Here is a 25,130-nt window from a genome sequence, read left to right on the forward strand (position 1 = left end):
ACCGTCTCTCTTCTCATGGAGCTCATACATTAAGCAAGTAATTATAATAAAGAATGGCCAATGTTAGTAAAGACAAAGTAATTTGAAAGTGTAGGAAGCTCTCCAATCAGTTCAAATTTAACATGAACATTTATGAAATCTGGAAGTAGAATTAATAGAAAGTGTAACTCGAACACCTATCAGAAAGCAAACTCCAGAACAAATTGAGACTTATGAAACATTCCAAGACAATGAAAAAGTAATTTTAGTCATGTTCAGAGCAGGTAAATGAAAATTGAAAAATCAGTTATAGTGCTTGTAAAAGACAGTAGAATGTTGAGTTGGCAGAACTGTTTAACTAATTGCACTGATCTCCAACAAAGAAAATAAATGGACTAGAAAGCCTTTAGGAGGTTTTGAAGCCTACAGTAGAAGAGAAGTTGTAGAAAGTGAGCTTGAAATGAGTCCAGGTCTCTAGAAAAACATGCCAATGACATCATGTTACCTCTAAGTTCTAAGTTCACAGAAAACATGAAAAATACTGGTTGATTTCTCATCTTAAAGTTCACACGCTCCCGGCAACTGAGAAATCCTTATTTTGTCATTGTTCTGCTTTTGGTTTGGAGTTTTACAGAAATTATGAACACATTGGAAACACTCTGTTTCAGTAATTTTCTTCCAGATAATCAAGTCATTTTGATTATAAAATGATTAGCATGTGAAATCTATGTAGTTTTAGAATATTTAAAAAATTATAACATGAATTATCAGTGATTTTAGTGCTTTGATGTTTGAAGAGATATCATGAAATTTATAGGTATATAGATTGTTGCTTTTTGTTTAAACTAGGCAGCAGAAATGGCTATAAACTGACTCTAAACCAGGATTGTGTGAATAACTATTGGAATTGAACAATAAATGCCGCTTTGTGATTTTAAAAATTTTTATATGATCTTTGAGAAACTGTGAAGAAGGGATAAAGTATTGGATAAGAATGATGTGGTCATCTACTCAATCTCTTATTACTTTGTTTACTCATCTTTAAAAAGGCATTTTAGCACTTCTCTATGTCAGGCATAGTGCTATTCAGTAGTGATGGCAAAGTTTAACAATAAAGGACCTGAGACCTGACCTCACAAAAGCTCACACTTTAGTTGGAAATAAAAAGGACATGTGAGCAATTGCAGTAGAGGGTGATAAATTCATTAAGTGTACTTCTGAGTATCAAAAGATAATTAAGAAAGTTACTGTAATTAATCTTTTGACAGGGATGGGGAAGATGTCAAAAAGAAAATGATGCTTTATTAGAGTCTGATTTTTGTTGTTACTTCAAGAAGAAATTGCCTGTTTAGCACATATATGCACAGAAACTTTTAAAGGTCTCCATCCATTTTAACATATTTTAGAAATAAAGTAGAAAAATGCAAATCATTGATGTACAAATGTAGATTTGTAGCAGATTGTGTAACAAAGTACAAATAGTTTCAATTAACAAGTCAATGCCAACCATGCTTTCACTGTCTGTTATGAGGTTGTGTACTTGACATTGATTCCTTAAGTATTTTTATCAATGACTTGGGTGAACACATAAAACATACATTTGGAAATGATAAAGCTGGGAGGGGTGGTTAAAACGTTCCTTCAAGCCCCACATGGTTTAATAACCACTTGAAGGTTTAATAGCCCCTTCATGTGGTTGAGAAATGATGTTAAAGAAATGTAGGCCAGTTTGAAAGATATTGTATATATGTAATATTTCAATAGGTATCTTAGTTTGGAAAATAGTTTATGGGATATTGCAGATAATATATCAAAATGATTTAAATCAATTTCTAATTGTATCACTAGTATATTTTCTTTGCAAAAAAAAATCTAATATAAGCATACAGTTTGGCCACATTTAATGTGAATTTGATTTATTTAAATATGAAGTAGAATATATATAAAATATTTATAGATTTCACTTCTTGAGAAAAATGTTGAAACAAATAACCCTAAATTTAAAAACCATTGAGAGAAAATTGAAAACAGTTTACACTATTGCCACAAGGTGGTGCCATACTGACTGCGCCCAGTACTGTAAATATTCTTCCAATCTTTTCTCTGCGTTTACCTAATTATGTATTATGCTTATAACCGTCTTCATACTTTGAGGCTTTATAAGTACATTAAATGATTATATATATATATATATATATATATATATATATATATATATATATATATATATATATGTAATTGCAAACTGGAACTTTCGGACTTCAGTAAATCAAATTTGTTAGGAATCTGCTTCATTCTTTAACTGCTGTGTAATATTCCTTAGTGAAGAGATATTGTAATTCATTTAACAAGTCCTGCATCAGTGGTCATTTAGGTGTCTTACAATTGTCCCTCAATGCAAATAATGTCATAAAGAACATTCTTGAACGCTTATCTTTGAATACACAGTCAGGTATGTCTGGAGTATATATTCTACCAGAAGAAATTTCTGTCTCAAAGCAAGTGAACATTTTTAATTCTGATAAGTTTGGCCAAATTGTCCTTTCACAGGTTCTAACAACTTAAGCTCTAACCAACATTGTATAAGAATGCTCATTTTCTTTCACATTACCATGACTGAATGTTGCCACCCGATATAAAAAATGTTGTTGGTGGTAATTTATTATTTCTTCATTAGTAATGAGGTTAAATAGGTTTTAAATTTTTTTGTGAGCCTTTGTGTTTTTTGTTCACTGATTTGTCAGTTCATATCATTTGTCAATTTTTCACTTTTTTTAGGGAATTACATTTTTTTTCTTTTGGATTGTTCAGAACTTTTCTTGTTATGGATTTCAATAATTAGATCGTTGTATCTGTTTTGTTTTTTTTCTTTAAACTTTGATAATGGTGGCTTTCATTGCAAATGAGTTTTAATTCTTAGGTGGCCAAACGTCAGGATTTTTCTCTTATAGCTTCTGGGTTTTGCTTTGTTTTACTTTTAAAGAATTTCCAAAATTTTAAAGCTCTACAAAGGTATTTCTTTTATTTGACTATAACATGATCATATGTTTCTTTTAAAACATTTTGTATTTTTGTACACATGTAATTTGTTTTTATGGATATCCAATTATCTGAGTACCATGTATTGAATAGACCTTTTCCTTCTCCAATGATTTGAATTACCTTTACCATGTACCAGTTCCAAACATACATTATTCTGTGACCAGATATTTTATACTGTTCTACAGCTGGCCAAAATGTTAACATGTCCATACAAATAAGTGCAATGGATCACAGAATTATCCCCACTTCCCAAGAAGCAGGAAAGAGCACAGTGAGTTAAGGGTCTTGTATGAAGTGCTGTGACTACATTGGTGGCCAACCTGGGACTGTGAACACATTTTTCCTATTTCTTAGTGTTTTTTCCCATTCTACTGCAAACTATGATTTGAGATCAAATAAAAATAGTTAACTGTTACCCTCTTTTATCTTGATTCATTTTCAGTAACAGAGGAAGCCTGTAGTAGGTCCCCATGCCAGAATGGGGGAACATGTATAAATGCAAGAACTAGCTTTATCTGTGCTTGCCGACACCCTTTTACTGGTCACAACTGTACTGTCAAGCTGATAGAAGAAAATGCTTTAGCTCCAGGTAAGAAAGTGTATTATTTCCTTGGATTTGTTCAATGTCATAAACAAAAATCTTTTTGGGAAAATATTTATGAATGAATATTGAAGACTGCTTAATCTGGACTCATATGAGGATTAATTCCCTCTTCTTCTGAAACGTATTGAATAATGCACACGATTTACAAGTGAAAATATTTCTTTGTCAGGTAAATTCATATTGATGATGTACACTTGTTGAAATTTTCAATACTGATATAATAGAGGCAGGTTTTATTTTCTCTGTGCATCTTAAAAGAAAATACAGATGTATATATCTAACAAGTGTAAACTTTTCTCCTCACACAAGTTGTTAAGCGATATACCTTTAATTCATATCAGATATGGTCATGTAAATGAAGCTTTAATAAATGCTTAGCAGCATATCTTCCAAGAAGGTTAAGCTAATTGTGCCTTTTGACTGAGTGAGTTAGAACATACTCAAATGTATTGAGTAGAAGAAGATGACTTTTTTGTCCATTGACCTTCATAAGTATTGGTGCTATAAATTTACTCCAAGAGGGCACCACTTCTGATTTTTATACAAAAAAATATAGGCAACATTTGAAATATGTTCTCTTTAATTAGAGCAAAAACATATTTCAAATCAAGCTTTTCTTGATAGGCTGCTTAGTGAAGAGTAAATTTTTAAATCTCAGCCTTTGTAAGCACATTTGGCATTAATTACATAAAAAATTCCTTTTGTCTACTTCTCTACAGTGCGTGTGACTTCATTTAGTTTCTGTTTAGCCTCTAGAAACTGTTTGACAAGGTGCTGGAAAAATTGTTTCTACAGTCATGTCAGCTTCAATTCCTTCAAGGGGCTTTAAAACATTCTGGCATACCATAATAATCACTGAGTGCTTTGAATTTCTTCATCTCTGGAGAGATCAAAGCAACATGCAAATTAATCTTTGAGGCATTTTTATGAGGGTAGAATCAAGTGTTATTATCATTCTTTCCTGATCTAAATGGAGAAACTGAGGCTAAGTGATTCGGATAACGCAGCCAAGAGAAGAGACAGGAATCTAGACATGCCTGCCCTTGATGAATGCCTTTTTTTTTTCCTTCTGCTAACCCTTTTTGTAACTGAGATAAAATGATAAGACATGAGAAAAGGCAAAACAAGATAGAAACATGAAAATTAACTCTTTGCATTTTTTTCCTCTAACAGATTTTTCCAAAGGATCTTACAGATATGCACCGATGGTGGCATTTTTTGTGTCTCATACATATGGAATGACTACACCTGGTCCTATCCTATTTAATAATTTGGATGTCAATTATGGAGCTTCATATACTCCAAGAACTGGAAAATTCAGAATTCCATATCTAGGGGTGTATGTTTTTAAGTACACCATTGAGTCATTTAGTGCTCATATCTCTGGATTTTTAGTGGTTGATGGAAGAGACAAGCTTGCATTTGAATCTGAAAATATTAACAGTGAAATACACTGTGATAGGGTTTTGACGGGAGATGCCTTATTAGAATTAAATTATGGGCAGGAAGTGTGGCTGAGACTTGTAAAAGGCACGATTCCAGCCAAATTTCCCCCTGCTACTACATTTAGTGGTTACTTGTTATACCGTACATAAATTAGTATGAAAGACAGACTATCACCTATCCTGAGAAGCAGCCAGTGTTGTTATCTATCTTTGCATGCACATCTCTTCTGTTTTTCAGTTTTTCTACATGAAACGAAAATCAATTTTTTTTTTTAAATCTGAGTAAGGCTGTTTGTTTATTTCATAAAATTATTTGAATGTCTTTTGGATAACCTGTATACGAAGTTCTTGCTCCTAAAGAGATTTAGTGGCACAGAAAACAAAGTGCATGTGTTAGCATAACTATTTTTGTTTTCTCATGTTAAGTCATTTCAATGTAAAGTAATAGTATACAATGCCAATCACTCAATATTGTTAGTCACCATAGTCTTTCCAATAAAATATCAACTTGTGTTATTCCTTGTATATATAAATATATAACATATATTTCCTAAATTCACAAATTCAAATAAATTACTCAAAGACCAAGAAGTATTTTTTTTCAGTTTTGATTTTTACTCTTTACTGTTGAGTTGATCAAAATATTCAAATTTTCATTTGTAATAAAAAATTAGATAGTTAAGTTTGGCATTTTAAATATGCTTAACTATTGTTCTCTTCCTGTAATTAGAGGATAAAGTAATAATCAACAAATATTTGAATACTTAAAGTATAAGAATATATATAAGTGGATCTTTTACCTGCTTCTATTATACAATATCTACAGGGGCAAAAAATGAAATCTTTCTCATAGACTGTCCTTTTGCAGCAGCACATGCAGACCTACCCAGCTTTCTATACAGGATACCTAATGCTTCATAGTAATACTATGGTTTGTGGGATGCTCTCTATGTCCTGATTCTCTTCCAAGAAACTCACATGTCATATCTCATTGATTCCTCACAAAGACTTATAAGGCCAGTGTTATTATCATCATTTTTATAGTTGAAGAAACTGAGACAGAGAGATTAAGGAATGGACAAATCTCCACAACTAGTAAAGACTGAGGCAGAATTTAGCATCCGGCCTAGTACCCACATTCATCCTTTCTCTATATTGCCTCCTATAGATATACCATGATTTATTTACTCATCCCTTATCAAATGTCATTGAGATCATCTCCAATGTTTTATTATAACAATATTGTTGTAGAGAACACCCTTCAAAATACATTCCTTACATATTTGACAAAGTATTTCTGAAGAATGGGTTCCTATATGTAATAGCAAAAATAATAATGAAAAAAAATTTGACACGCAAGCATTTCCATAAATTAATTTATTTAATGTTCACTATAGTCTTATGAAGTATGTATTAAACCTATGAGATACATACTATATATTATTATCCTCTTTCCACTGATGAGAAAGAGAGGCACATACAGGGTAAGTAATATTCCCAATATTATGGAGAACTTCTGGAACAAAGGATAAGCATAGTATTTTTATTTTGGTAAGTACTAACAAACTGCCCTTGAAAAGATTTGTACCAATCCATCGTTCCATTTTGTTCACGTAAAAGAGTGCTCTTTATCCCTCACATGTCCTCATCAAAACTTGCAATTTTTAAAATACTGCCAATCTTCCAGGTGAAAATAGTATTTCCTGGTAACAGAAACTTCAAAACTTCTCAAATTTGCTGCAACTTGAAAGCATATGTTTAAAGACTCGTACACAAATGTTCATAGGAGCTTTTTTTGGGGTAAAAATTAGGTACCATTCACATGTTCAGCAACAGGTGAATGGTTAAGCAAACTCTGGTGTATTCATACAGTAGAGGACTTCCAAGCAATAAAAAGGAATTAACATCCTACAAAATATATGAAACTCATGATAGTTTTGTAGAAGATTTCAAACTGCAGCCTGACGAACCTCAGCCAACCGGTAGGGATGTATGCAGTGAGCAATTTAAAAAAATACATATTGATGTATAATGGACATATAACATTGTATTAGTTTTAGGTGCACTATATGATGATTTGATGTACATATGTGACATAATTACCACAATAAGTTTACTTAACAGCCATTACCTCACATAGTTAGAATATTTTTCTTATAATGAAACTTTTTAAGATCTATTCTCTTAGCAACTTTCAAATATATGATACAGTATTGTTATCTTTAGTATAGCCCATTAGAATGTCTCATATTGAGCCAAAAATAGCTGGGCATTCCTACCCTAGCCTCCCACAATAGTCTCAGGCAGCCAGGTGTGTGTTAGATGCTGACGAGTGATGGCTGGATGATTGACAATTTCTAGTCTGTTGTGTATAAATTGTGCTATTTTAAAAAATATTTGGAAAGTTTTCATAGTTTCTTTAGTCCTTGCCTAAAATTACATCACAATCTAAAATGTTTTTCATTTTATTTCTTCAAGGACTTATAGACTAAATAGAATTTTTGTCTTTTAAATATTCTTTTCAACATAGATTCCAGTGATTTCAATGTACTGCCTTTTCTTTAATATTAGCAGAGCAGAAGGAATTAAATCATTTGACAATATTTGTCATTGCCATGCACAATTTAGTTCATTGACTTTGTAATTAGGTAAGAACATTTAGCATTAAATGATGCTTTGGTGGTTAGGATTTTAATTATTAATATTATTCTTTATTTTTATAAGTATCTGTAGGAATACACAAATGACAAATTGCTACTAATAGCCAAGAGGCATTGTAGCAACTTTTAAGTTTCTGTGATATTGTTTGGTTATATTTTTTTAAAAAATCCACCCAACATAAGTCAATTAATTTGTAATGTATTTCTGATTGTCATGATCTAACTTAACTATATGTGTAAAATGTAACACTGAGACATTCTTGATTTCACCTATGGAGACAGCAATGAGTATCATTTTGTAGACTGAATTCCAGAGCCCTTCTATCCCAACAGACCCTGACCAGCAGTATCCTGAAGTAAACTATGTCCATAATTACTGATGACAGTCTCATATTCATTCATTCATTCATTCATTCAATCACTCATTCATTATTTAGTAAATACCTACTTTATGACAGGCAGAATAAATCATATATAAAAATAATATAAAAATAAATATTAAGTAAATTAGTACAGACAGATGCTGCCTTTGAAATACATTACCCAAAGTAATGAGAGTATTTACTATCCGCAAAATCTTAAGTACCTCAGTAAGAATGGCAATGTATCTTTAATAACCACTCCCTCTTTTTCCGGCACCTCTGACCAAACTTCCATTACCTCCTTTTGGGTCACTTCAGGAATTGAGGAAGTTCATATTCAAAGGTAAGTGTGCCTAAATTGTTCTTCCTTACTCTCTTTCACCTGTCAAAACTCTCATTGGACTAATAACATCTGGGCGTCAAGAAATTATTAAAATAAGCCATATTGATTTTTGGTTGTCTAACCTATTTAATCCTTCTAGAGATGATTTTATTGTTCATCTATTTCAAAATATAAATTTACTCAACTTAATTTCTAATTTGTATAAGATCAGTTACATTATATTTTATTTATATATTATATACTATGTATCATATATATTACATGTAAAATATGTATTACATATTAATATATCATTAAATATTATATAATCATCCAATTAATTATATACATATAATAGGTTTTTATTTACTGAACATATCTAATATAAATATGTATTTTTATCTATGTACTATATATATGTGTATATATTATATGATATAAAAAATCTTAAGTGTTTTTCATGCACTTTTATCTAAGTCTGAAGAAATGGGTACACAACTAGGTAACTTTCTTTAAAAAATTGTTATGGTTTATTAGTGTCAAATTTTTCACATTAGAAACTGGTTGAATAATACTCTTTGTCTTTATCGAAGGCAATTTTTAATGTAATATGATTTACCTATTATTCAAAACTGTTTGCCTATCCTTTGTACTTACAAGGTGTGTGTGGGACACAGTAAAGCAGAAGTAATAGGCCTAACCTTTCTAGATTGTACATTTAGTTGGGTTGACCACCGCTGTTGAAGGCAAAGATGTGTGCTGCCCTAGTGGTTTCGAGCCCAGAGTTTCGTCAATGAGCTGAGGAGTGTTATCAAGCACCTTCCCTTGAGAGCTTTTACCACACAGCTCAGTGAGAATCTTCAATGAGCTATAGTGTTTGTGTTCAGAGAAAACGATCATAAAGTAGAGTTTATTTCTCTGGGCTGACATCCTAATTAAACAATCTCAAACTCTGGAAAAAGTCCAAATTTTGGAGTTATTATTACATTTACTCATGCATTGCTTCATCAGTTGTCAAAGCCTAGGCTTTAGTCAAATGTCTTCCAGATACCAACTATTGAATTTAGTAATATTTAGAATGTTTTGAAATGTCATTTGCATAGTTTTTAAAATGACAGTCTATAGCAGATTCTGGTTGTAATGTGATTTCCTATTAGCAGTTAGATTGAAATAAATACTTTTATCAAGCTCACTGAAAATTACAGTGGAAATGCTACATGACACAACCTAGAAGTCAGTGTACTTTTCAGTATATTTTCAGTGTATTTGAATCAAAATCCAAAAGTTTGGATTCAAATACTTATTTGAATTTTCTGTTTTTTAGATGCAAATAAATACTGTATTAAGTCCACTGTATGAAGTTAAGAATGAAAATACTACCTGACACAACCTGAAGGGTGAGTGTTCTTATAAACATTACTCTGTTTACTTTAGCACTAATGAATAAATTGACTCACTATATTCTTTATACCAGAATACAGACACTTACAGATAGACTTAAAATTTTATTTTTGTATTTCACTTTCCCTCATTGAACTTTGCTGTCACCATCATCACCGTGACAATATTAATTATGCAAAATATGTATAAAGAGAACTACATGTTTATTTCTTCATCTACATAAATCTATGGATTAAGAATGATAGTAGTTTGCCAGAAAACATATTTAGGAAAAAATAATTCATTTGTACTACTTAGCCATTTCCAAAAATGATTGAAGGTAGCTAGGTGGGTAATATAATATATGACAAGAAAAATATTAAACTTTGATAAAGACAATTGCTACTTATATTTCAAATATATGTCAAAAATATGTGCTTTTGAAATCCTAATTTCAGAGATATATTCACATGTATGAATTTCCATGATTTGTCATAAAGTAATCTTGCTGTTAACAAAGAATATCCTACAGAGAAGCCTCCCATTGTCTCAAACCGTCTTTCGATTCCCCTCTGTACCTTATTCCTTATCCTACTATTGGAGATTTGCTATTTATGTAATCAACGTGTTTAGATCTCTTTAATCCTGCTAAGGAGGCAGCTAAATAGTATGGAAATTATTCTGTAGATGAAATTTAAAAGACCCTCTGGAGATTACAATTCTTTTTAATGTGACTTTCATTGCCCTTTCTGAATCTTATCATTACATTTTTTAAATCATGATTCTATTTCATGAACTCTAATTCTATTTTATCTAAATGGTTGGCACACTAACAGACTGTCAGTGGGTTTTAGCCTAACACAGAGCTCCACACTAACAGCAAACTATGAACTCCACCACGTAAAATGGATGGAAACAATACACAAAGACCATCACTGCATTTCTGCATCATTTTGGCTTCTTTCTTCCCATGTGGTAGGACATGTTTGAGAAAACAGTATCTTTAGCAATGACACACCTATACCCTAAAGGCATTCTTGAATGTCACAAAAGAACCTATACCTTTAAATTTAACCTATACCTTTAAATTTAAATTTAATCAGCAACCCAAAACTATTCCTGATTTCTCTTTTTTGAATCTAGAAAATTAAAATGTGACATCTATATTTGGCTAATGTTGTTATATTTGTTATATAGAGGTTTTAGGGCTATGACAAAGGCATCAAAATTTTCTTAAAATATTCTCATATACCTTTAAATTTAAGAAATACATTGTAAATATCACTGGAGCAATATTGGTATCTGAAAACTGATTCTGTGGTCTACTCTGGACAATGAGCAGACTCAAGTGCCTACAGAGCACCTTAAAATTCCATCAGGTGAGGTCTCAATCACCCATCAATAAAATTATTGGTACTGCAGCTAGTGGAAGATCACTGAGATTAGGAAATGCAGAGAACACACAAGGAATGTGAAAATAATTAAATGTCTTAAATCCATTAATTAAATTTTAGAAATGTAGAAAATTTCCTAGTAAAATTCAGTTTACTCACCCTAATGGACATATATTTGGATTTGTAATCACCAATCCAAAACTATTCCTGATTTCTCTTTTTTGAATCTAGAAAATTAAAATGTGACATCTATATTTGGTTAATGTTGTTATCTTTGCTATATAGAGGTTTTAGGGCTATGACAAAGGCATCAAAATTTTCTTAAAATATTCTCATTCTGGGCTGCAACAAACAGCTACTACATGCCCTAGCCATGTCCTTAATATGTCCTGCACCAGTATGCAGTTTTGCCAATGAGATGCATTTTTCACACCAATGGAAAAATTATCTGGCAAGAGACCTTGTGAGAAACCTGATTTGCTATAGGGCCAAATAGTTACTGTTTCAGGGAGAAAAACTCTTTCAACAGTAAATAATTATGCAGAATTTGATAGGCCATTCTCTTTTTGAAGTGCACATCACCACAAGTTACTAATTTCCCTATATCATTACAGTTTAAAGTCATATATTATTTCCCCTACAATTTTAAAATCAAAGCAGTACCAACTTCAGGAAGAAAACTCCTGAATATTTTCTTACCCTAGAAAATATTCTGGCGGCTATAAGGCAGAACATGCATGGCAAAGACAAGAGGAAGAAGAATAAGAGGAAAGAGCAAAACAGAAATAAGAGGGAGGAAGAGGAAGAAGAGTGGGAGAAAGAGAATGCCAATGAAAGGGAAAAGTCAGTAAGAAAGAGAAGGAGAAAAAACAACTAAAGTCAAATCGGTCAGTGTTGAGAGAAAGAATATGGCCAGACACAGGATGAGATAGTGTGGAAGAGTGAAAGCTAGCTGACATATAAAATACTGGTAATATTTCATCAAGTTCCCTCTAGCCTAGACGTAAAAAAGTAGCAGAGTAAATCTGTGATAGGGAAATTGCTATTGTCTCTACTCACTTTAGCTGCCATTTTGAAAATCTGTGAATCTGTCTTGAAAAAATGTTAGGGCATACATTGTCGTTTGGACTTTGTGGAATGCTATTCTCTGAGAAATGTGTAATAGCATCACCAACGAGGAAGGAAAGAGCCAAGGATTACTTTATAATTTCAAAAGTTGTAGTTATGTGTTCTCATTTTATGTCTCTCTTGTTTCTTGAAAGTTGGTAAATTGTCTACCAAGAAAAAAATGTATCATTCCCAGAAATTTTATTTTAGTGGAATCCCAGATTATTTTCTGGTATAACATGATTATCAGTGTGTTTACCCAGCATACTCCTTAAAGTCCTATGAGGCTGCTCTGCACGTTAAAACAAAAGGCATGAATGGGTAAAGTGGGAACATTTTAATAAATGAAGCGTAAGCTTCAGTAATGGAATTGCCACTTTCTATACTGGCATTGTGGCTAAATAAATATAAGAAGTTAGCACATGTATTTAAACTTTTTTATATGTTTTCTGAGCTCTAAAAGTGAAGAACATGCTATATACGGATTTAAAAAAAATATTTCTTAGAGTAGTGGCTTTAAAAGGAATCTTCATTGAATTCAGATTGCCCTTATATAAAGTGTGTTCTGTATAAATATTGATCAGAACATAATTTGTAATAATACATACCTTTCTCTCTCCCAAGCAGCTCCTAAAAGATACGAGAAAATAAATTTCTACCTGTGGGAGAGGAAAAGATATCTTCCTTCTTTCCTTCTAAATTTTTCTTGCTGGACTAATAATCAAATTAACATGAGACAGATTAACCGGATAAAATGACCAAATTTATTATACATACACATAATAGGGTTCTCCAAGGATTAGGGACCTGAGGACAGAGGCAGTTAAGGTTTATATTGCCATCTTGAGCCAAGGAGAAAGCAGGGGTAGGGATTTAGGACTTCAAAGGGTAGGAAGGCAATTTGCATAAAGATAGAAAAGCAAATGTTTGGTTAATGAATGTTTGCTGGGCCATCTTAACAATGGGACACAGAAGGGACTTTGATCAAAGGAAACTTGTTAGGTTCCTCCCTATGGTACTTAGTTCATACTAAACTATAGTTATTTACGATAATAGCTCCCTTTCTGGAACAGGCCCTCTATCTAAATTCTTTTAGGCCGTTGGAGGGAAGGTCAAAGGTTCTTTCTGAGTCTTTAGTTTCTTAAAAATAACCAGCTTGAAACAATCAATGCTTTAAAAGGCATATTTTTGGGTGGCAAACACTGCCTCTCTTTCACACCTAAAATAACATTTCATTGATTTAAGCCTGCATCTCTTTTAGAATAGAATACTAATAAACAAATATTGTACAGAGGGTGCCAGAAAAAAAATACACATTTTAAGAAAGGAAAAATATGTATAGAAATTGTAATACTCAGTATATACCAATAACAAAAGATGAATTCAACTCATATGCATACATTGTTTTTGGCACCTCCGGTATATATATAATTAGTTGGGAAAAGGAGGTTTTTTATAAAATCTCAGAACACATATCAAGGGCACATTGTTCTAATTTTCCCTTCCTGAACTATTCCATCATCCAAGATTAAACTGACAACTTTTCAGAATGAATGGAAAGATGTTCTGGAAGGCACATTTTCTTTTTCAACCACCAAAAGTTTGGAAAAGGCGAAGAAATAGGACAATTCTGTCCTTTTTTTGCCCACTGTACATCTTACTTTGACCTCTAGATTCACCCTCCCTGTGTTCCTCTGTTTCTGCCCACATTTCCTCAGGAGCCTCTCAAACTGCTGTCATTTACCCAGCAACCAAGACCTTCCCAGTGCAGACAAATGGAAGTTGCAGTACGTGAGAACTAGCCAAGACCTAATTGCCTCTCCCCAGGTCCATTGGCAGGAACTTTTATTCATTTCTCCCCCCACATACACTCCTTTTCTATGAAAGCAAGACTCAAGGCAAGGTATAACCTCATTACCCAACAGCTTGATTCTCCACATGAGCCTCTGAATGTCAGCAGGAGAATGTCTGGCCTTGCGAGTTAAAGGAAAAGCGTTATTGTTGTTTTTGTTTTTAATTTTTATGATCCCGCTTCTCTTTCTGTGTTTTCCTTCTTCTCTTTGCCCTCTTCTTGCTCTTCTCCTCATCCTCTTCTTCCTCCTCTTTTTCTTCCTCTTTTTCCTCTTCTTTTGTTTTCTAACTGCCTGTATTTTCTCTAGAGCATTCCTCTTTCTTCATTTTCACTTTGTCTTTGTTGTTCTCTCTTATCCTGTCTCCTTCCCACCCTCCATTTCTGACACACATTTCCATGAACTAGCCTTAAAAAATGTACTGATTATAAAGTCCCATGGTTCTTTTTCCTTTTTTATTTCTTATCCCGTGTTTTCTATAATAAAATAATAATTAAAAACACTCCCTAGGTAGTACTATATTTTCAACAGAATTTATTTCCATAGTGTATAGCACTGAATCAGGCCTAAATTGTATTTTTAATGAAGATATTACTGTTAATATGCTATTCAATAGGAATCTATAACTAGCTGAATAAATTAAACTGCCATCTGAGTAGTACATTTCAAAGAAATAAATTAACATCATTACTTACAAATTGCATCCAGTTTTAGCATAGATGACATTTTACTTATGTAGGTGAAATACTTGTCATGTGCAAAGAAGCATCGGACAACCAAAAAATAAATTTTAAAAAGACTGCATCTATAGAAAACAATAGCCATCTTTCTAATCAAGTAATCGTGAGAATAACAAACAACTAAACAAAATTATTTGCAATAAGGGATAAAGAATTCCTTGGGGTAAATTAGCCACTATACAAAAAAAAAAAAAAAAAATCCCAGTCAAAATTTTTTCTTCCTAAGTATCAGAAGCCTTTTGAATTTGCAGAACTCACATTATTGAAAATCAGTACATTTCAATTGATGAAGATTAAGCATGATGAATGCTTAATTGTCTCGGATGAAATCACATGTGCTGCCAGAACATCTGTTACAGCCTCCCCTCTTGTTATTTTATTGGGAATTTACAACCTATTGCCATTAAAATAACATGGTTAAATTACAGATATTTTGAATAAAGACCAATTTATAGACTTCTCTAAATAATCAAACCTATTTTGAAAATGACTGAAATTTTTAATAAGAAAAGGTTTCTGAAACCCTATATGTATATTGCCTTTCATTACAAAGAAACACTGGTATTTAGTATCTACAGTCAGACACAATTACTGCAGGGTGAAAAAAACAACAACAAAACACAAGGATCCCAGAATTTGAAACCTGCCATTCCCACTTATTTGTTATATTTCTTAAAGCTATTTCACAAGGACTTAACCTGTTTTTTTTTTCTTGTTATTTGCAGTAGCCACAAGGTGCAGCCAGCTGGCCACCATATACTAGTGGACATTTACTTACTGTTTCTTTACTAATGTTTGACTTGAAGTACGAGTGAAGTGTTCATAAGGACATGTATGTTTTAGGTGTGTACACATATATCATGTTGCCTGAGAAAGTAACTAAAATTACTTCAAACAGAATGATGCCATAAATAATTGCATCATTTAAACATGCAGGGGTGTGAAACAGTAAGAGTAATATTAAATGTTTATAAAAACAATCTTCCTCGTATAACAGGGGTTCCCTATAACTGTCTGTCTGCTCAGTGTAACAAATAAATCTATGGAACTGGATTGACTCCAAATAGATGGCTATAAGAATCATTTATAAACTACACCTTAACTATTTGCATGTTGCTTGAAGTTCTAATTCCATTATTTATTTATCTTAAATCAATTGTTCTAACCAGAGTGAATCACAGAATTAAGTGCCAAGATAATCAGCTTTTAACAAGCTTGTCCATAAGTCCTGAAATCAGTTTTCAGTTGGTCAAACCTGAGGGTCACAGGGATTTTACGTCATAGTCAGTCTCTTAACGTTGGGGACCTTATGGGCATGGATTGACGGCGATTCAAACTCCAGTCACAAGTTATTTGACTTTAACTTTCCTGTGCTTCGTTTTCATTATCTGTAAATAGGCATGAAAATTGTTCCTGCTTATCATTAGGATTCTTATACAGATTAAATATGACAATGCATGTGAAACGTGAAATGCATGATCAGCCCTCAGCAAATCCTTAATGATTGGCTAGCACTATTATGCTAGAAGGAAGATTGTGAAGGGTTAAGGGGGAAGCACAGAAAAGAAGAGGAGATGATTAGCAAGCTCTCGATAACTGCTTAGTTAAATTTGAGTTTTAACAGAGAAAAACAGTGGCAATAAGATGAACAGAATTAGTAGAGTAAGAAAGTTTATGAAAATGGATATGATGAAAGATACCGTGCTGCCGGAATAAACTTGCACAGGCATCATTTGACCAATTGAAAAACTGAGAGAGAGAGAGAGAAAAAAACAAACAAACAAACAATAGGTGAAAAGATATAACACATCTGTGTTTGGGGGGAAGACATAGGAAAGGAGTGCGCATGAAGAAGAAAATGCAACCGGAAATTATTTGTTGAACTTCAGAGTCCCATTAATTATTCACTTCTCTTTACATTATAGTGACACAAACCTTGCAGGGGTGTAAAGAAGGGTTAACTACAAAAGGATATGAAAACAAAATAATTGCCGAGATGAAAAAGAATTTCTCACATAAATCAATTTTTAAAATCTATTTTAGCCTGATTGTCACCTTTTAAAAATCACTTTTACCATAGTATTCATTGTGTCTTCAGGTATTATATTAACCATAAATGTCAAAATAATAGATCACATAAAACAGGTAGAAGATAAAGCTATAGAACTTTACCAGCTGTTATAATGCATCAAAATTGCATGGAAATTAAGGAAATCATTTTATATTGTTAAAAATGTTTGATTCACTAGTAGTAAAATGCTTCACTAAAATGAGTGCTATCTAAAGTAACAATTTTAGTGTGTCAGATTAAAAATATGCCTCCTCCACCCTAGCACACTGGAAAAGACACTAAAGGGAAAGCAGATGAATGTAAAGGTTTTATTTAAGTTGTTACAAGAAAAAATGTTTTGCTCAAAACCTGACTCTGAGACTGTTTCATCTTCTATAAAATGAGTAATACTAACAATATCTACCTCATGGGGTTGATGCAGGGATGAAAGTAATAGACATGTATCATTTAGAATACCAGTTGGTACATCAGTACTCTTGAAGTATATTCACCTTTGCTATTTCTGGAGTTCTTCACTGAAAGATAATGGTAACAAATATTTGAGGATCTTGAAGTTAAACAAAATATGATACAAATGTTTTGGCTGTCAGTACAATGTTGCTCAGAGTTATACATTTCAATATATTATCTCACAAACTATTTTGTTAGCGATTTTACTTGAAACAAAGATTTTGAGATTCTTAAAAAAAAAATCTCTCTTGAAACAAATATAAGGACAAATCTCCAGGAAATATTTTATAAGGCATCTCTTAAGTCAGTGTAGAACAGAAATATTCAAATACTGAAATGAATTTCCCAGTCATGATTTCCATCTACCTCTGTTGTCCTTCTGAAGCTTTTGCATAAATACATGGTGAATTTCTTCATTATGATACAGGTAAATCACAGACTTTGAACTTACTCCACAGGATTCCTGCATGCTTAATTTAGTTATGTGACACTCAAGCAAAGCACAAGGTCAGAAATGATCTGATTAGCTGTTTTACAGAGTGGTTAAATCTACTTGTGATGTTGTGTTATAATAATATAGATAGATATAGATATAGATATAGAGATAGAGCTAGAGATAGAAGAGATAGAGATAGAGATAGAGATAGAGATAGAGATAGAGATAGAGATAGAGATAGAGATAGAGATAGAGATAGAGATAGAGATAGAGATAGAGATATAGAAATAGATATAGATTTGGTCTTTATTCCTGGCTCCTGGCACAGAGCTCCTGAAACTCTTATAAATTCCTATGTGATAAAGGTGAGAGGGGTGTCCTTTGTTATTCATAAACTCCTTTCAATCTGAGTTTATGTAAATTACACAATTGGTGGCAGGAGCCTCTAAATAGCTTCAGGATGAGGACTGGTTGCAGAAGGAACTAACTGTGTGATTAGTGTACAGGTCTTCCCTAACTCTGGGTAGTTAGTGTCATAGCTGAATTGTCATTGGACACCCAGTTGGACTCAGAGGTGTTTGTTGGATTAGTGATTTGGCAAAGAAAGAGAAAAGCAGAAAGGTGAGAACTGACAACGTACGAACAAAAGATACCACGTAGTTTGTCATATATGCGTATATATCTGAAAATGTGAAGTGCTGGCTAAAACAACAACACTGGGAAAAAATGGTTTTGCACTCTGGATTTCCCATCTACTGCTAAAATGCAATTGTGTCATTAACCTCTAGTAGAACAGTTAAGTGTTTGGGAAAAAGCTGGAAATTTAAAATGCAAGCATAAACAAAGGAAGATACAATAGAAAATTGTTTTCTGAAATTCAGAATTCCACTTATATTTATGCTGTTGTAAAACTCAAGTAAATATATATTCCATTTAGAGTTAAAAATAATAACATCGACATGAACTATAATATGTATACTTATAAACTATTTTGATTATATAAAAATATCTAATCTTGAAAAAAATCCCATGGTTATATTTTTTATTGTTTTTGCGATATGCTATTTGTTCCCTTGACTGTAAAAAAATATTGGGGGAAAATTTCAACCTAACATCCAATATACAAGAAGTATCAACTTACTTGTTAGAGGTAGCCATTTGAATCTCAGGCCACAGATTCAGGTGTCAAATCCATATCTCTTTTTCCTAGTAATGGTTCCCTCCTTCCTCTCAAGCAAAACTCTGAATTCAAGATTCTATACAGGGAACACAATGCCCTGGGAAGTGAATTCAGTCATTCTTTTCAACCCTCTTTTCACATCTGCTTCTGTCTCTCTTGGACCGTAGCTCCCCCAAGCAGATGCTTTTCTGAATCATTGGGAATAAAAATGTCTTCACTTAATTTGGGCTAGTCATTTGATTTGTCATACATTAGGAGGTCAACGGTTTTGAAATTATTCCCCCAAAACATTTGTGTATTATGGTAAGCTATCATAGTCTTAAGCCACACAATGGATTGTACAGTTAATTCTCTGAAAAAAAAAAAAAAAGATGTTTCAGTGCATAGTTGTTTTTATAGTGAGGAGTACATAATTGCTTTATACAAAGAAAATCACTAAAAATAAGTCCTTTGTAAATTTTTTAATTATCAATTTTATAATTAAAAAATCCTTAAAATATTGAACAGCTGAAGGAGAATAAGGTGGTGCCCATCCCATTATATTTTATAGTCTTTGGCCTTCCAAAATTTCTGGATGTCATCAGATATTTAAAAGGTACTTAGCTTTTCACTTATCTACAGGTTTGTCTTCTCTGGGAGGAAACACATCAGCAATTACATGCTGGACTTAGATAATGTACAAATTATTCAGTTACACTAATAGTAGAAATTGAAAGAAAGATTATTTCACAAAGAGTGGTCTGGGGATTATTCAGCCTCCGGATACTTTATTGGTTGGGGGTGGGGGGACATGTATTTCATAATGGGAAGCTCATTCTATTTTAAGGCACATATATTGTTACCAATATTGAGGTAAAATACATTTTTACCTCAACACACTTGTTATTTTCACAAGTGAGTTTAGTTCTTTTGTGTAAAGTCATTTGGAAAATAATATGTTTGGTCTTCCTATTGCTTGTCAATGCCTCTTTTAGAGTGTCGCACCCAGAAAGGAATGCTGTGATCCAAGGACCAGTTCAATGTCATGTGGGAGGATGTTCAGAAACTATGCCTAACAAGAATTGTCAGGGGTGTCAGGCTCTTGACATTGAAATTGCCATGTCCACTGCTCAACAATTCCAGTTTCCCTGGAAGTGTCAATCAAGAATCATTTGAGATAGGACTTTTTGGCATCTTTTCCGATTATTGTAGCAGCTGAGATTAAAAGTGAGTCTAAAACCATTTCACATTATTTAAGATGTTCTATAAACAAAAATGAAACACTGAATTTAATCAATGGTAAAGCTAGCAACTATAATCAAATTCTATTAATTAGGTGGTTATACACATAATTAATATAAAATGTATCATTATAGGCTGAGTTGTGCCCCCTTGCAACAAATTGATGTTGAAATCCTAACCCCTAGTACCTCAGAATGTGATTGCATTTGGAGATCAGGTATGTGAGAGGTGATTAAGTTAAAATGAAGGTCCTTAGGGTGGATCTTTATCCATTGACTGACACCTTATAATATGAGCAGCACACTCATAGGGAAAAGATCATATGGGGATACAGCAAAAAGATGGCCATCTGTAAGCCAAAGGGAGAGGCCTTAGAAAAACCAGACCTGCCGGCATCTTGATCTTAGACTTCTGGACTCCAGATAAAACACATTTCTGTGGTTTAAGCCACTTAGCCTGTAGCATTTTCTTATGACAGCCCTAGGAAAGTAATACATATGTATTATATATAATTATTTATATAGATTCATATGTATGTATGTGGACATATATGTATGTATCCATTATGTACAATATCATGTTAATGTGTATGTTATGTTAATATATTGATAACATTATATATATGTCTATATCAGCTATTACTTATCTATGTCCATAATTGTTCCAACAGGCTGAATTCCCGTGGAAGAGATGATATTAAGATCAATATGACTTATTTACGTCAGCAAGCAAATTTTTCTATTTCTCTATATTGGAAAACACTAACTGTGAATTTAAAAAAATAGCATGCAGAGATCATTCCTCATATATAGCTTGTGGGGAATGTATAATTCTGCTTTCCTGCCAAGCAATTTGCCTTCACTAGCCAAGAGCATTTTAAAAAGTGCTGACAACATACTTACACAATTGCCTCCACCCTAACAACTTTAATGAGAAATTTCTATCTGTGTTTTGATCTTCCCTCAGCATGATGGCTGCCTCTTTCAGAGTATTGTACCAATCATTTGCTCATGTATGCTGATAACAGTATGCTGTCAACTTCCACATTGTTCAACCTGTCTATTGTATTTGACACACTTGATCATGAACCCTCACATTCTTATATAGCATATGTTATTGCCTTAAATAAGGTTTATTCTTTGCTCATGCAATATATATGTAGTGCCTTACTGTTAACGTTGCCAAGCATTTTCCCATTTGTTTTAAACATTGCGTTAAGACCCATAGGATTTAATTCTTGAATAAAGGTGGCTCCAGAATTGTTGAATCTAAGATATATTTTTCTTCTAAGACCATAATTCTGAAGTACAGTTTCAGGTGACATTGTTATGTTGATGACATGTGAGTTTATTTTTCATTTCTCAAAAAGCAATTTAAAAAATGGTTAAGTATCTGAGTGTCATTTGGAAAGTGAAATTGTGAGCATCCATCCATCACCTGAATGGTGCCTTATAATTCTCACTTTCATATGCATTGTATTTATTCCACAGCTATACAGACATCTTGATACATATGTTAGGTGACAGCTGGGAACTTCACTGGATCCTAGTATATAATTCATGTTGAAAAAATTCTGGTACTTCTTTTAAATGCTTACAAAAGTGACGTATTATTAATAAAATAACATCATATTAAGGCATCTTATATATAATAACAATTTAAAACTCAAAATGAATCTACCGTGTAGACACTGTGATTTATATTTAACCTAAGAAGTTACTGAGAGATTAATAAATGTTAGATTATCCACTAATATGAACTAGATGTCAGAGTGAGGGTATGAACCACGTCTGAGGCCAAAATCTACCCTCTTACCTGCTATGCTACACTAACACATAGCTCTCATTAAAATAATGGTGAATGAATTCTAACTGGTTTCTGCATCCACCTGAAGATTTATTATTTTAAGGTTGATGTTATTCAATAAACCAGGTGTTTCAAAATAGTTATGTAAATTCGTACAGCTGGTTGATCATGTGATTAAAATCAAGCATTAAAAATGGTTGTATAAGCCCTATTACAATAGGAAAAAATGAGATATTATGTTTGATATTAAAATTAATATTTGTCCATGTATAAATATAACACTAAGAAAATGAAAAGACAACCTACACAATGGAAGAGATATTCACAATACATATATCCAACAAATGATTTATATTTAGAACATATAAAGAACTCCTACAAATCAGCATAAATCTTCCACAGGAACTTGACCAAAGAGGATATTCGAGTGGATAATGAACATTTAAAAGGTGCAAAATATCAGAAAAGGCAAAATAACAGCACAATGAAATAAGTGAAATAAGTGTGCATACCACTGAATTGCTAAAAATAAAATGATTGAAAGTATCAAGTATAGGTAAGGATGCAGAAGAATTAAATTAAGAATTTTCCTGAGGGAAACAGGAATCTAACATGGTATTTGCCACAGCTCATCTATCAGACAAGGTGTGATGGGGCTGAACATGTTAATATTTGGAAAAGCTTCCTCAGCATATATTCACATATGAGACTTTCAAATAGCATTAGGCCTGACTCAATTATTTTCAAGATACACTAGTATCATCATTCCCTATAACAACTTTGACTGTGAGATAATCAACTTGAATTTGAATGGTTTTCTCCGTTTTTTGTTTTGTTTTGTTTTTTACCTCCTAGTACTGATGTGACACTTAGAAAACTTTGCAATGATGATTGACAACAGTAATTTTACCACACCGGCACCCTCTATAGTAATTTTTAATGTTTCTCTCTTTGTCTAGGAAACCATATGTGTGGAGTGTAAACAAATAAAGTGAAATAGTGTGTGCTGATCTGGTTGTAAAAATGGTTTGGGAAGCATGAAAACCTTGCTAGCTTTTCTTACTCCCTCAACAGGAAGGGAGGATCTTGGCCACAAAATGCTTAACTCTATCTCTCCAGGTGATTGAGGGGAAATAACATTTAATTATCTGAATTACTAATGCACTGAAACGCTAATCTACACCACTGTTTTCAAATATTGTTTCTTTAGAAGAAAAGTTTCCAGGACCCTGAAAATTATCTACAAACCCCAGTTGATAAACACAAACTGAAGACACTAAACTCGTAACCTAATAAAACATTTTAAATTACGAATTAGCACTATAAGTGAGAAGTTTTATCTGTGTAATTTAAAAATAAGTTCTGGGGTTATCATTGAAATTAAACCACCCAATTTATTATTCCTTCTTGAATTTTTGATTCTCAGTCTCTGTGATTCACAAATCTCTAGCTTGCCTACATAAAACCAGTTTCAGAAAACAGAAAAAGCATCATCTTGCTTCTAACTTAATGTGAGATTTCTGCAGCGAGGAGGCTGCCACCTGGCTTCAGTAGGTCACTTCAACTTTGCATCTTTTGCCCTCATCAAAACATGAGCTACAGTGATCTCTGAGGACTGATGTAGGCCAAATGATGCCCCTGTGTCTCAGACATAACCCCTGAAACCTGTGAAAGTTACTTAATATGGTAGATGTGATTAAAATGAGGATCCTGAGATGAGATTATCCTGGATTATCTGAAGAGTCCTAAATGCAACTACATGTCTTTATAAGGAGACAGAGGGATATTTGATTTAAAAGAAGAAAAGACGATGTGACCATTGAGTAATACAGCCACAGGCCAAGGAATGCCAGAGTCACAAGAAGTTGGAAGAGGCTCAAGAAACATCTTCCCTAGAGCCTCTGGAGGGAGCATGGTTCTGTTATACCTTATTTTGCCCAGTGATACTGATTTCAGACTTCTGATCTCTGGAATTGTGAGAAAATTAATTTGTTTTTTGAAGCCAGCAAGGTTTTGATAATGAATTACAGCAGCCAAAAGAAACTAATACAGGATCCTTCCAGCTTTAAAATTATATGATTGACAAAAGCAAATGAAGATGTGAAAGTCAATACTCTCAGAATAATTATCTTTTATTAACTAAAATTCTAAAGTACAACTGGGTGCTAAGAATTATGGGCTTCTTCAAGATATGGAAGCAACCCAAATGCCTATCAATTGATCATCGGATAAAGAAGATGTGGTACATATATGCAATGGAATATTATTTGACCGTTGATAAAGAATAAAATCTTATCATTTGCAATAACATGGATGGACCTAAAGGGTATTATGCTAAGTGAAATAAGTCAGACTGAGAAAGACAAATGATCTCAGATGTGGAATCTAAAGAACATCAATAACAACAAAAAAAATGAACAAACAAAACAGAAACAGACTCATGGATACAGAGAACAGACTGATGGTTCACAGAGGGGAGGGAGTTTGGAGATCTGCATGAAAAAGGTGGAGGGATTGAAAAATACAATTGATAGTTACAAAATAGTTACCGGGATATAAAGTACAGCATAGAGAATGCAGTCAATAATATGCTGTTACAACTATGTATAGTGCCAGGCACATACTAGACTAATTGGGCGATCACTGCATAAATTATATAAATGTCTAACCACTATGTTGTACTCCTGAAAGTAATATGAGATAATATTGAATGTCAACTGTAACTGAAAAATAAATATTTTTCTTAAAAAAGAGCTATGAGTTTCTTGACATCTCTGACTCTGATTGGTGGAGATATTGGCGCTGAATTGTTTTTAATTTAATAAAAATAAAATAAAACCAGTCATTTGTACTAGTCTGGATCTTGCCAAATTCTAACATATGATACACTACAGTCCCCTATGACATGGGCCCTTCATGACGTCTGGCATGTTCTACCCTGCAGCTCATTCTGTGGCCAACATTTCCCGTTTACTGAGGGACCAGTTGGTTTTCCATTTCATTCAACAAATATTTCTTAGGAACTCACTCTTTCTCTGTTTTGCATTATTGTCTTTAATTCTTCCCTTACCTCTCACTACA

At 32.9% G+C, this 25,130-nt stretch overlaps 1 protein-coding gene and 1 long non-coding RNA gene across 3 annotated transcripts in view; both read left to right on the forward strand.

The window, feature by feature from the left end:
• Positions 1-5,658, forward strand: part of MMRN1 (multimerin 1) — a 58,373-nt gene extending 52,715 nt beyond the window's left edge. Inside the window, exons 7-8 of one of the 2 annotated variants that reach the window (XM_019741076.3) lie at positions 3,464-3,610; positions 4,799-5,658. In XM_019741076.3, the coding sequence (XP_019596635.3) occupies positions 3,464-3,610; positions 4,799-5,220 (569 nt within the window). In that variant the 3' untranslated portion in view covers positions 5,221-5,658. The remainder of the gene's footprint in view (positions 1-3,463; positions 3,611-4,798) is intronic. The other variant, XM_019741077.3, reaches the window with a different exon arrangement.
• A 3,216-nt stretch (positions 5,659-8,874) lies between these two features.
• Positions 8,875-24,906, forward strand: LOC148759299 (uncharacterized). The gene is made up of 2 exons (XR_016018903.1): positions 8,875-9,811; positions 19,997-24,906. It is a non-coding gene; the product is annotated as an uncharacterized LOC148759299 (long non-coding RNA).
• The last annotated feature ends 224 nt before the right edge of the window (positions 24,907-25,130 follow it).

This window comes from Rhinolophus sinicus, chromosome 1 (genome assembly GCF_057876585.1).
Source record: "Rhinolophus sinicus isolate RSI-liver-muscle chromosome 1, RSI-T2T, whole genome shotgun sequence".
NCBI lineage: Eukaryota > Metazoa > Chordata > Mammalia > Chiroptera > Rhinolophidae > Rhinolophus > Rhinolophus sinicus.